Raw genomic sequence first — 14,615 nt, 5'->3', positions numbered from 1 at the left:
GAGGGGCACCCCCCCTCCTGCCGCGCTCTGGTGCCCTCCGACGCTTACCGGTGCTGTCGTCAGGAGCGGAGGTGATCGGATGTTCCTCCTTCCTTGGCATGGAGACGAGTGAGGGGAAGATGGCCCCCACCCGTCTCCATGACATTGCAGGGTGGAAGCAACGTCAAAACGTCAGTTCCGCCCATAGCTCTTAAAGGGCCATTTTTATTAATTATTTTTTTAAATGACAATTTTTTTATTGCATTTTAGTGTAAATATGATACCTGAGGTCTTTTTGACCCCAGATCTCATATTTAAGAGGTCCTGTCATGCTTTTTTTCTGTTAGAAGGGATGTTTACATTCCTTGTAATAGGAATAAAAGTGACACAATTTAATAAAAAAAAAACAGTGTAAAAATAAAAATATAAAAGGTAACATAAATAAGAAAAAAAAAAATTTAAACGTGCCCGGTCCTGCTGAGCTCACGTGCAGAAGCGAACGCATACATGAGTAGCGCCTGCAAATGAAAACGGTGTTCAAACCACACATGTGAGGTATCACCGCGATCGGTAGAGCAAGAGCAATAATTCTAGCTCTAGACCTCCTCTTTAACTCAAAACATGCAACATGTAGAATTTTTTAAATGTTACCTATGGAGATTTTTGAAGGGTAAAAGTTTGTCACCATTCCACGAGCAGGCGCAATTTTGAAGCTTGACATGTTGGGTATCAATTTACTCAGCATAACATTATCTTTCACAATATTAAAAAAAATTGGGTTAACTTTACTGTTGTCTTATTTTTTAATTCCAAAAAGTGTATTTCTTCCAAAAAAAGTGCGCCTGTAAGACCGCTGCGCAAAAACGGTGTGACAGAAAGTATTGCAACGAGCACCATTTTATTCTCTAGGGTATTAGAAAAAAAATGTATAATGTTTGGGGGTTCTAAGTAATTTTCTAGCAAAAAAAAACAATTTTAACTTGTAAACAATGCATCTAAAAAAAATGCTCGGTCCTTAAGTGGTTAATTCTGTCCAAACAAGAGTCTAGTAGACATCCCGGGTATGATAAAGTTTGAAACACAAAATCATAAATTATAATATAATAAATAACTATAAATAATTATAACATATAATAGTACTATAATAATAATACAATGTATTCAATAATGTAATCACATCAAAAACACTGAAATTTGCTCAGTTGCAGAATTGTCGCTGTCATTACTTTCAGTGTTTGATGACTAATATCCCCTCAAGTCACTATCACTCAATTCTGCAAGTCATTCTAATTTACTATCACTGTTTTCAAGCGGTCTAAAACTGCTTTTGACATAGGGAGACTTTTTGGTTGCTATAGACGTTCTCAAGTTTACAGGCAGAAAGAACAGTATTTATAATGTAAAACTGAATGCAGGGCACTGGACAAAACATTAGGGACAAAAGGGAGGTGAAATTATTTGATACAGTAATGTAATCTGTAAGATTACAATGTACTGTATGTGTATTGTGCTTTTAACTTTTTCAATTTGGCGCTGGGCTCCGTCCCGGGCGTTGCAATGCTTGTAGGGAACGGAGCCTGGCACTGTGATAGATCGAACGAAGGACACAGCCTGTACACACAGAGGGCAGACATCACAGGATCTTGGGGACAGGGTAAGTAACTTTCCCTGGATCCTGCGATGCAATCCCGAGTGTGGTTTGGGGTTACCGATTTTGGTAGTGAAAATTCACCCCGAGCCACTCGGGAATACTGCCAGGGAGGTTAAAGGAAGTAATTGTGTGGGGATCTTCACAAGGTGTGTTTTCAAATTTCAATATTATTCAGAATAATAGGAGTAGGCTAGTATTAATGGAAATTAATATATGATATTACATTTTGACCATAGATGCACTTTAAAGCAGAATTCCAGGTATGGCATGTTTTTATATGGTTACATTGGACAAGGTGGAGAGCTTGACGTCACCGCCCCACCTCTCCACCTTGTCCAATCAGAAAACACAATGCATTCCAATGCAAATCTTTCTTTGAATGGAGCCTGTGCCAAGACCATCCTCCTGTGTTCACAATGCAGCAGGGCAGCCACATGGCACTGGACCCAAAATCAAGTGGATATCACTTGAGTAGTGGTGTCTACAATAGTGATTTCCAGCTTCTATAGGGATCCCACAGTTATGGTATATGCATCCCAATGTGGTCCATGCTGGACCAAAGTAACTATGTTAAAAATGCCATACCTGGAATTCTTCTTAAATTCAGTTTGACAGGACATTATATGGCTAAGCCTGGTAAATACCCTTTATGTGCTGCTGTTCTTGCTGTTACTGTGCTCTATGAATATCCAGCCACAAACCTTTCTCTCTTTGACCTCCTGTCCTGAAGAGGAGGAAATAAGAGCACAGTAACAGCAAGAGCAGCAGCACATAAAGGGTATTTACCAGGTTTATATTTAAATATAGAAAAAGGAAAAACTGCACTAGACTAAAAATGATGAATAATAAAAAGCAACACAGGCAGCAGCTCAAATGTGGGATACACATATAAATGAACAGGAAAAATGGAGGGGAGAGCTGCGCCAATATAAAGTATGTGTATTAATATTAATAGACCAATAGTCCATATAAATCAGTCCTCCAATGACACCACAGTGACTCCACACACAGAAAAGTGTGCCTGACCACAGTATCATAAGCCTGCTTACCAGATAGCAAGCAGAAAGGGTGTTTGGCTGTAACCCAGCCACAGCCTTTAGCTTACAATGTTGACCACTGGAAACACACAGGGACTGGACCTTATAGCTGAAAACCACCCTAGGCATCTCACAGAGTTCGTAGCCATACTTCAATGGTATACTCAGGATGGGCTCAGAAGAAAGAAAAACTGACAATAGCGTGATACAGTCTTAAACATTTATTACAAAAAAATGTATTGCACTTACATGTTGGTAGATAGAAATCACATATAAAAACAAATGCCAGCCGGCAAACACAGGAGCCAGTCCTCCTCTAAACAACGTGGTGACGTCAGTAAATGCTCTCCCAGGCGCGTTTTGTCATAGGTGACGTTTTCAATGGGGATCATATATTTAAATATAGATTTATATATTTATAATGTTATGTGAAACTGCATTAAAGAAGAATTCCAGGTATGGCATTCCCATCTTAGAGAGTTGTCACAGGAACAGATGTCTCCAGTGGAAGTTTTCCTCTCATCTGACATTGTACAATTTGGAATTTCTCCTCAATTTTTCTTGGTGACAATTGGTCATTAAAACAAACAGAGGTGTTTTTTTTTAAGGAAGCCCCTTTCTTTGTCCTTTCCTCAGAGCAGCCTTGGCAATAATGTTTAAACTTGTGATCCATTATCCATGATTTTCTTTTTTCATCTATGATTTTTAGCCACTTCAGCTCTCACACCTGTTTACCCCTTATGGACCAGAGCAATTTTTAGCTTTCTGCTATGAGCCTGTTTATTCGGTGATAACTTTGTCATTACTTAAGATAACAACGTGACACATACTTTGTTTTTTAAGGACAAACAATGCTTTTTTTTGTGAATATTGTCCTGCAACAATACATTTTTTTCCTTAGACAATTAAACCTAATAAAGCGAAACAAAAGACATTTTTGTTTTTTTGAACAGTGTCAGTTTAAACATAAATAGTGTTACTGCACATAAAAAGTATGCATTTTATTCTGTAATTTGTCCTGTTTAAAACAACACTAAAATTATGATTTTGGTACAAAGCATTGCAAAGTTATTTACAAATGAAGTAAAGTGGATTTTTTTAAATGTTGCACTTTTTTCAGTGTGCTGTGTAAATATATGTAAAAGGTGTAAAAATATTAATAAATGAACAAACAAAAACAGAAAAAAGTTTAACTATTAGTTAATAAAATAGAAGAAAAAATCACCAGGAAAATTACAATTGAATGGAGAAAGTTAATTAGTGCTGAGTTAATTAGGTGTTAATTAGTGCTGATTAGAGCAAACTGAGGGGTTAATAAAGGGTTCAACAGAGGAACATTTAATTAGAACAAAAATGTTTTTTTTTTTTTTTTAATTGCCAAGGTTGTTTTAACTATCTTCATCTGCAGATCAAAGTTCATTCCTTTGATCTGTAGATGAAAATACACAGAATGTTACAAATAATACAATGTTTCAAAGTAACTTTCTGTGTTGTTGTTGATAAACATTGTCAAACTGCTTTTCTTTTTACAGCTTCTGCTGCCAACCTTCTCTGAGTATTTGGCAATGCAGCTGTAATTAATCAGAGCTGAATTGCTGGGTACTGAGATAGGAAGGGATCCCAGCAGCAGGGCAGAAAGACTGGACGTACTGGACACGCCCTGTGTACAATGATGACATGTTTTGGGCATGTCTAGTATGCCCAGAGGCTGCAACTGGCTAAAGACCACCAGAACCAATTTACAGATGCATATGAGCTTGCTTAAAATGTCAAATCGATTTTTGGGATGTTTTTTTTCTGTGTTTTTATATTTGTTACAAACAATTGAAACCACACAATTATATATTTACTGCAGAGAGGTTGACTGCCAAAGAGAGTGGATGCCATTGTTGATGACAATGGCTATCATTATTGGTCATTAGCTATGACTGAATAATGAGAATTGATGATTACATTTTTTATGTCCTTGGATTGGGAGGGGGGTAGGGGTAGCATAACCTGTTGTTTTGCTCTGCATTGCAATTACATAAAGATATATGTAAAGGAGAAGACTAAATTAATACTGTCCATTGAAGGCAGAAACACTATAAGCATGTATTTACCTCTTTTACCAAAACAGAATGATATCAAAACATTAAACAAATGGATGGCTGAAGTGAATGTTTTCCTCAATGAAGAATGGCCAGCCCTTGGGGATTTAGAAGCACTTGAAAAACAACTAGAACAATGTAGTGTAAGTATAACATTCCCTGGAAAAGCAACATGTGATATGGGAGCCTTTTGGGACTGCAAATAATATTGTCCTAAGTTTAAACTCAAAGTTAAAGTGACACTAAATTCTAGTCAAGTATATATTCCTAGCTCAAAAAAGTACCTTCTATTGCTCTCAGCCTCCTCCAAATCACTAAATTGCCTTTTTTGCTGCTGTGATCAAACTTCCTGCTAGAGGGTGGCTACATTTGTACTCAATGGATTACAGGGCCATAAGGTAGTGGGTACGTATGGATCATTTTTATACACTAAGGATATAATTTAGTATCACTTTAAGGCTGCTGTCTTCTTAAAATATACAGTCTTTGTTGCTGGTTTCATTCCTTTATGTTTTTTTAACTACATTATGTGGTAAAAAGTTTATGGACACCTGGCCATCACATCTATGCTATATGGTCAAAAGTACATAGAAACCATCCTAAGTTGTGGAGGTTAGCTGTTTCCAATAAATAACACTGCTAATGCTGCTACATACTAAGACAGTTTAGACATCTGTGTTTTCAGTCTTGCTACAAGGAAGGCCTTTTCTGTTCCTGCATGACTGTCACCCTGTGCACAAAGCCAACTCCGGTGGCCTGCCAAAAACCTTTACCTCAACCCTATTAAACATGTTTGGGATAAATTGGAAATGCTAATTAAGGGCCTAGTTTTCACATCTCACACCAGTTCCTGACAAATTCTTGCAAATGCTTTATGGCTAGTTGGGTACAAACTGTTGCAAATGGTCCAAATCTATAGTAATGTCTATGGTTTTGAATCAGAATGTCCTTTAACCTGTCTTTTGTCCTTTAACCTCCTTAATGTCCTTTGTCTGTACCTGGATCCTGCAATGTGATCCCGAGTGTGGCTTGGGGTTACCGCTTTTGGTGCTGAAAATCCACCCCGAGCCACACTCGGGAATACCGTCAGGGAAGTTAAGCCATATAGATTTGATGTTCAGGAGTCCACAAACTTTGGTCACATAGGGGGAAATTTACTAAAACTTCTGCACACAGAATCTGGTGCAGCTCTGCGCAGTAACCAATCAGCTTCCAGGTTTTTTTTTGTCAAAGCTTAATTGAACATGCTGAAGTTAGAAGCTGATTGGTTACTATGCACAGATGCACCAGATTCTCTGTGCATCGGTTTTAGTAAATATCCCCCATAGTATATAATAGGCTTGCATATCCAGATGTAATAGTCATGTCATTGTTATGACATCTTATGTTCAAAAATACAACACAGTTTAATTAAAACCAAAAAAAAAAAAAAGCCTAGCATATTGAGACTGGATATTAGGTACTAACCCAAAGTTTTTGGATTGGGCTCCGGGTACCTCCCTACAGTAGTGGGATACTAGAGCACCTTACGGTAGTCTTTCATGAGCATGTAAAAATAGAGATTGTTTGTTAAATGTGGTAACTGTTTTTTTTAACAGGCATTAGTAAATGATATCCAAACAATACAGCCTAGTGTAACCAGTGTGAATGATGTTGGAGAGAATTTGATTATCAAAGCTGAACCAAATTATTTGCCCAAGTTGAAAACTGAACTACAAAATCTCAATGACCAGTGGGATCACATATGCAAACAGGTATGTATACCCTCTGTATTGTGGAGCAGCAGTATTTATAAACGGAATATATCATTATGCTATTAGTTTAGACATCATTTCACATTAAATGCATTTGTTGGGTGTTTTAAGTTATTTATTTTTAAACATTTAAACAATGTTTGGTCCTAAGTAAACATGCATAAAAGTCCCTTCACATCAACACCATTGTAAAATAACACTAGTATGCTTCTCTGGAAAGGATTAAAATGGTAAATCACCACAATGTTTCAGACATTTTTCTTTCTCTCTGCAGGATCAAAATAACTATTTCTTTGAATTGAGCTGTGTAGAAAGATTTGTGATAATCCTTGAAGTCAGTTTTATTCAGACAGGTACTCAATCAGAAAAATATAGTGACATGGAATTTTTCAGTTAATGGAGTGTGATTCATTTGCTATTGAAGGCTATGACCTGAAAATACAGGAAGCCTTCTTTGCCATTTGCTGTGTGGTGTGAGAACTTACATTATTGCTGTGGAGCCCAGTAAATGCAGTGATGAGTCCTTATATTGGCAAAGCTCTGCTTTTCTTTTTCTGTGCGAGTGCAGTAGGACAGATGGAAACAGGATACTGACATATGGTAACAGGAAGTTTCAGCATTTCATCCATTGCAATTTCACAATATTAACATAAAGCCAGTTTGGTTTCAGATGTGTCCAGGTAGCTGCTTTAATACTTGTGTATCTGGTCAATATTAAAGTAAAAGAATCTAAGCCCAAAAACAAATTATTTAATATATTTTAGCTTACTAGTGTTCAGATGTGGTAGTTGCAATAATTTTCCTTTTTTTTTGTTTTTACCTGGTAATTCTACTAGTAACTAATTTTCTGCTATACGATAGCAACTCTCACTCACTTTATGAAGGAGCAGCATTGTCACCTTAGAACAGGACTACAACACATCTCTTCTACTCCTTTTCTTGATAACATAGGGGAAGGTAATCTGTAATCCACAAAAATAATTGGAAACCATGCATTTGATAAGAGTGCAACACAAGCAAAGCATAGAGGAAGTTTTCAAGTCATAGGATTTCTGGCAGGATTGAAGAGTATTTATTGCACTTGAATAGGTATAACAAAATGCTTTCAATTGATTAATAAGAGTACATCACAAGCAGAGCATACAGGGAATTTTCAGCTGGTAACATTACAATTGCTACCCAAGCCATATTGTAATTGAATGTTATTAAAATTACCTTTCCTTTTCAATCTGCAGCAGCTGTTATTTTCTGAAAAAATCATTGCAATATGTCCATCTAGAGGTGTTCTGTATGCAGTTTGTGTACGGCTCGCCCCCCAGAAATGTATGTAGCGCCAACCCCGAAGAAGCAGCTTGGTGATTTTGGGCCTCAGCCCCTCTGGCACACCTGGTTAGATATAAAATTTCTGCAAACACTTTCAAGAATGCAAGTAAAGAAAATACCAATATAGTGGCTGTAGATTGATCCCAGAAACAAACAACTGGTAGTCATAAATGAGCTGAATATATTACACGAAAAGAATACTTGGAAACTTACAGCACTGTTGAACCTTGCTGCAGAGTATCAATACAATAGAAATTACAATCTCTAACATTTTATCAATGGCAAATATAGAAAACAAAGCATAATAATCTATATGTCCATTGCACAGGCGCTGAGAGGGAGGAGAGAAGGTCTATTAACTTCTCAGCTCCTTCTGGGCCACAAACACCATTGAAAGTAACAATACAAAAAGAAGAAATGGGTTAACAGGTACAGTATGCACATTTCTATAACATTACAGGTCCTGAGTTGAAGGGTACTAGTGTCTTCTGCTAGCAAACATTGGGGCCCTTTGTAAAGAGTGTAGGTTTAATCAATCAAAAGTGAGACAGTAATCCTCTAGGAAATCCCGTTAGGTAGTGGTTTGAAAGAACAGAATGGCTAAAAGTGGCAGCTACAAACAAGCATCCTCTGACAATAGAAAGGGTAATAGGTGTCTGCCTGCAGTTTCTGTACTGTGCTAAGAAAGATGTTGGGTTTACTCCCGCTCACCAATCCTCAGGGTGATGACACAACAGAAGTCCCAAATGGTGGTTCAGGCTCCTGGCAATGTTCTAAGGCACTAGATCACCTCCTGTCGGCCGATCAGGATGGCTGGTAGCTGAACTGTCAGGGTGATCAGAAAAATGGCCAACAGGACACCTGGGTTGGTCTCCTGATTCCCAAAGAGGTGCGTGGGTTGTCTCTGCTGGGCCAGATGGCACTGAGTTGCTGAGCAGGGTCCCTGGGCTGAACGGTGGAGAACCACTTGGGTGACACTGTTCCTGGCTCCTTTATCCTCAGTCTCTTGGCAGCAGTCTCTGGAAAAACATGTCTCTCTCTCTCTCTCTCTCTCAGATGCTGGTAGACAGTGTCCCTCTCTCGCTCTTAGATGGAGTTCCACCACGCAGTCCCGTCAACTCACCACTCCTGTCCTCTATCCCCTCTCCTCACGGTAACTCTTCCCAGTAGTCTCAAGAGAAAAGTGGCTTTCTCTCCCTCTGTTGGGTCACGCAATCCCTGGCGTCAGCGTGTGTCTCTCCCCTCAATCAAATGCTGGTACCTCAGACTGCTCTCCTCACTCTTCTCAGACAGCCCTCCTCAGATCTTCTGTCAGCACTCTCTCTGTAGTGCTGTGTGGAAAACCTGTCTCTCTCTCTTTCAATCATCTCAGCACTTACCTCTCTTCAGTCATCTGTCAGCACTCTCTCTGTAGTGCTATGTGGAAAAACTGTCTCTCTCTCTTTTCTCTCACCTCAGCACTTCCCTCTTCTCAATCACCTCAGCACTTCCTGAAACTCACCTTTCTTATCGTACATCACGGGACACAGAGCCATAGTATTTACTATGTGGGTTATAGGCCACCTTCAGGTGATGCACGCCCTAAGACAAAAAGTGCACTCCCTATATAACCCCTCCCGCTACTGGGAGTACCTCAGTTTTTTTGCCAGTGTCTAAGGTGTTGGTCACAAGTACCAGTGTGCTGCTCTGAGCTCCACTGGAGCAATCCTTGCTGGGGCTAGCCATGCAGCCGGATCCATTCAAAGTGTCTTTTTGGCCAAATTGAATGGTACCCGGGCCTTGTATCTGAAGAAACGAGGTCTTGCCTGTAACGCTTCTCTTTTAGAGAGCTGGACCCCAGGATCCAGTACTTTTTGGTATTGAGGCCATAAAGTTTTACTGGTGGTGGTGCTATTACAGGTCCAGGATTGTGGGTTTCCCCGAGGATCCCCAGGTCCTGAAGGTTTAACAGAACCCACCATGAAGGGTGAAGTTTGGGTCTGTTGGTTTACTACAGAAAACTCTGTGGCGGGAAAGGTAAGTGGAGTCTTCTAAGGAATTTTTAAAGATTTTTCTTATGAATGTCTCCTTTATTTAATAAATGTTGTCATGCCTATGTGTTACCACTGGGGGCTGTATAGAGCACTTACCATCTCTTGCTTCTCAGAGAGCTCACGATGTGTCCAGAAAACAGCAGATTTCTCTTCCTCTGGTTGGCAGCAGACCTCCGGTAAGTCTTGGAGGGTTTTACCTCCCCACCAGATCTCCCCTGTGCTGTTTTTTTTCCCCTCTTCTTGGGGAAGGAGTGCTCGATGGCTTCCAGGCCCCCCCCTTCGCCATTACTGCCTCTCTCCCTGCTGATCCCAAAGGATCGGAGCCTGCGCTCACGCGGGAAAAACTCTTTTTTAAAAAGAAAGAGGAAGGGCCGTAGATGACGGGGGGTGAGGCCTAGCGCGGCGTTGGCGTCCTCCAACGCCCAGCATGGGAAGGTGTGTTTTAAAAGGCACCATTGTTACTGTTGCAAGCTGCGGAGGTACACAAGAGCAAAGGTGGCATGCAAGAGGTTTTTGGTAACACAGGCATTTCTTTTGATACATTTACTACTGCATCAGGCTGAGCATTAATAGCAGAAGCAGAGCTGGACTGTTGCTCAAGCAGTGGATGCATTCCTTCTGGTAAGACCTCTGCTTTGTGCATCAGGCTATGGTGGGAAGGGGGGTTAAAAACACCTCAAAAAAGGGCTCTAGAAGGACTATAGTCACACAGAAGCCTAGAATCATCTCAAAAGAGATGGCATTCTCCCCTGAGAGTAATATGGCTGGTCAGAGTGAGCCATCAAGAGTGTTGCAGCTGCTCCTAACACTGCAGTCCCTGTGTATATATAAGGAGGTTTTTTTCTTCAACCATTTTAAGTTTGGAGCTAAAAATTGATGCTTTAATTGCATCTCAGAGTGGGACTAATGCCCCGTACACATGGTCAGATTTTCCGACGGAAAATGTGTGATAGGACCTTGTTGTCGGAAATTCCGACCGTGTGTGGGCTCCATCACACATGTTCCATTGGACACACAAAGTTTGAGAGCAGCCTATAAAATTTTCCGACAACAAAATCCGTTGTCGGAATTTCCGTTCGTGTGTACACAAATCCGACGCACAAAGTGCCACGCATGCTCAGAATAAATAAAGAGATGAAAGCTATTGGCTACTGCCCCATTTAGAGTCCCGACATAAGTGTTTTACGCCTCCGTGTTCAGAACGACCGGATTTTCTGACAAATTTGTGTGACCGTGTGTATGCAAGCCAAGTTTGAGCCAACATCCGTCAGAAAAAAATCCTAGGATTTTGTTGTCTGAATGTCCGATCAATGTCCGACTGTGTGTACGGGGCATTAGTGTAGCAGATCCCCATCCATTGCTCAGGACCCTCATGCTGAGGAACAAGGGGCAAGAGATGACAAATTTTTTCTCAAAGGACCAAGAAGAGGCTGATGTCTCCTCTTCCAAAGAACCTAATATGAAAGGATCAGGTTCGCAGGAAAGATTGTCGGTACAATCTCTCACTTAATTGGTCCGCTCCACATTTTTACTGCCAGTAATGCAGTCAGTCGATGAGCCCACCTCTGGTTTGGGTTCACTAAAGCCTCCCCAATCATGCCTTTCCTATCCATTCATGGCTAAGAAAGCTAATGTATTCTGAGTGGGAGAACCCAGATAAACAGTTTTTTCCTCCAAAAAAGTTTTTAATACTTTATCCTATGGAGGAAGTGTTCTATAAGAAATGGGGAATTTCAGCAATTGACGCAGCTATATCCTCTGTAAACAAAAACCTGACTTGTCCAGTAGACAATGCTCATATGCTAAAGGATCCAACAGATAAGAAGTTTGAATTCCTTTTTAAAAACTATATTTCGCTTGCAGGTTCAGTCGTTCAGCCTGCGCTGGCAGCGATCGGAGTATCTTAGTCTTTAAAGGACCAGTTTATAGAGACACTCAAGGTTATTCCTGAGCAGCAGGCCCAGGATTTGGGTGGTATATCAGAAGCGTTGTGTTTTACAGTAGACGCTATGAAGATTCTATTCTCCAGGCCTCACGGCTCATGCTAGGGCTGGTACATGTGCGTAGAATCCTATGAAAAATTGGTCAGCCGAAGCGCCATGCAAAAAGCTCTTGGCCAGTTTCCCATTTCATGGTGAATGGTTATTTGGAGATGATCTTGATAAGTAAATCCAAAGAATTTCTAATGGGAAAAGTTCCCTGTTACCGGTTAAGAAGAAGTTTAAGAATTTTTCTTTTAAACATGCTTCTTCTCCAGTGCCAAGGGCATCAGCTTCCAGGCAGTCATGACGGCCTCCACCATCAGGTTCAAGAGGTAAACCTCAGCGTCAGCCCCAGGGCCAAAAGAGGACCTAGGGAAGGAAACCCACAAAACAAAATATTAAAACCTCCTTATGAAGGGGTGCCCCCCCTCGGCCGAGTGGGAAGAAGGCTTTTACAGTTTTCAAGGGTCTGGCAAGAACAATGTCAATACAGATGGGTGGCTTCCTCAATTTCTCTAGAGTTCTGAGAATTCCTGTCTCCTCATTTTCTCAGATCAAACATTCCCAGAGATCCAGTGAATATTAAGTCTCTCTTTCTAGCTTTGGATCATCTCTTGTCTCAAAGAATGATATTGGTGGTCCCCTTGGAAGAGCAAGGATTAGGGTTTTATTCAAACCTGTTTACGGTTCCAAAACCAAACGGGGATGTCAGACCCATTTTAGATCTCAAAGATCTAAACCAGTTTTTAAATATACGTTCCTTTCGCATGGAGTCAAACCGATCAGTAGTCTCCATCCTATAAGGGGGAGAATTCCTGGCGTCAATCGACATCAAGGATGCATATCTCCATGTGCCAATTTTCCCTGCTCACCAGAAATTTCTATGCTTCGAGGTAAAAAATCTTCATTTTCAGTTTGTAGCTCTGCCTTTCGGTCTAGCTACTGCACCTTGAGTGTTTACAAAGGTCCTGGCTCCTCCTTTAGCCAGGTTAAGGCCTCAAGGTATAGCGATACTAGCCTACTTAGATGATCTACTCTTGATAGATCAGTCGGTAACCTGCTTAAACCAAAGTTTGTTCACCGCAGTCAGCTACCTAGAATACCTAGGTTGGATTCTCAACCTAGAGAAATCCTCCTTAAAACCATCAAGGAGATTGCAGTACTTGGGGCTGATCATAGATACAGTTCAGAAGAAGGTGTTTTTGCCCCAGGAAAGGATCGGTTCCATAAAGGAACTGATTCAGTTGGTCAAAACAAAGAAGAGTCCTTCTATTTGACTTTGCATGACGTTATTGGGAAAGATGGTGGCTTCTTTTAAGGCCATTCCTTATGCGCAGTTTCATTCAAGTCTGCTGCAAAACAAGCTTTGTCAACTTGGAACAAGAAGGTCCAAGCTCTGGACTTCCCAATGCGTTTATCCCCCGAAGTGCATCAGAGCCTCAATTGCTGGTTGATATCCAGGAATCTTCAAAAAGGAAAATCCTTTTTACCAGTCACCTGGAAGGTGGTAACAACAGATGCCAGCCTTCTGGGATGAGGAGCAGTCCTGGAAGAAGTGTCTGTCCAAGAGAAATGGTCCAAATCAGAGAGGACCTTGCCCATCAATATTCTAGAGACTCGGGCAGTACGCCTGGCCCTAGAGGCCTGGATGCTCACACTACGGAATTGTCCTGTCAGGATCCAATTCGACAATGCCACAGCAGTGGCCTATATCAATAACCAAGGGGGCACGAGAAGTCGTGCAGCCCAGAGAGAGGTTATTCATATTCTATCTTGGGCAGAAAAGAACATTCTTTGCCTATAAGCAATTTTCATTCCAGGAATAAAGAACTGGCAGGCAGACTACTTGAGTCGCCAACAATTGTTTCCGGGAGAATGGGTCCCTTCACCCCGACATCTTTCTGTCAATATGTCAAAGATGGGGCGTTCCGGATGTGGATCTGTTTGTGTCCAGGCTCAACAACAAGATCAACAACTTTGTGTCAAGGACAAGGGATCCGTTGGCATACGGATACAGATGCCTTGGTTTTTCCATGGGATCAGGTTTCACTGATCTATGCATTCCCTCCTTTTCTGCTGCTTCTGCGCCTTCTTCGCAGGATCAAGCAAGAAGGAAAGGAAGTGATTCTTGTGGCCCCAGCAGGGCGCAGGAGATCTTGGTTTGCTGAGATCATAAAGATGGTGGTAGGGGACCCTTAGCCTGTACTACTGTGGCCAGACCTTCTCTCGCAAGGTCCGGTATTCCATCCTACCTTACAAACGCTAAATTTAACGATTTGGCTATTGAGACCCACATTCTGAAAGATCGTGGGCTGTCAGCTTCAATAGTTTCTACTTTGGTTAATGCTAGGAAGCCGGCCTCCAGAGTCATATACTATAGAGTCTGGAAGGCATATGTCTCCTGGTGTGAATCCGGGGGTTGGCACCCCAAGAAATATGTGATAGGTAGGATCCTTGAATTCCTACAGATGGGATTAGAAATGAAGCTGGCCCTGAGTACTATCAAAGGCCAGGTGTCGGCCTTATCTGTGTTTTATCAATAACCACTTGCTTCTCATAGGCCACCCCTGAACCCTTGGGACTTAAATTTAGTCCTGCCGGCATTACAAAAACAGACTTTTGAGCCAATACGAGATATTCCCTTAGTCCTCCTGACAAGGAAAATAATTTTCTTGGTTGCCATATCTTCTGCAACAAGAGTATCAGAGTTGGCTGCTCTTTCTTGTAAAGAGCCATTTTTGATTATTCATAAGGATAAGCTTGTAT

At 41.0% G+C, this 14,615-nt stretch overlaps 1 protein-coding gene across 1 annotated transcript in view; it reads left to right on the top strand.

Annotated features, from left to right (window-relative positions):
• The window catches only part of DMD (dystrophin), a 3,507,873-nt gene that overhangs the window by 1,192,920 nt on the left and 2,300,338 nt on the right, over nucleotides 1-14,615 (top strand). Inside the window, exons 23-24 of the mRNA XM_073614841.1 lie at nucleotides 4,787-4,900; nucleotides 6,356-6,511. Of these exons, the coding sequence (XP_073470942.1) occupies nucleotides 4,787-4,900; nucleotides 6,356-6,511 (270 nt within the window). The remainder of the gene's footprint in view (nucleotides 1-4,786; nucleotides 4,901-6,355; nucleotides 6,512-14,615) is intronic.

This window comes from Aquarana catesbeiana, linkage group LG02 (assembly GCF_042186555.1).
Source record: "Aquarana catesbeiana isolate 2022-GZ linkage group LG02, ASM4218655v1, whole genome shotgun sequence".
Taxonomy (NCBI): Eukaryota; Metazoa; Chordata; class Amphibia; order Anura; family Ranidae; genus Aquarana; species Aquarana catesbeiana.
The sequence above is the reverse complement of the archived record's forward strand: the minus strand, read 5'-3'. Positions and strand labels throughout refer to the sequence as shown.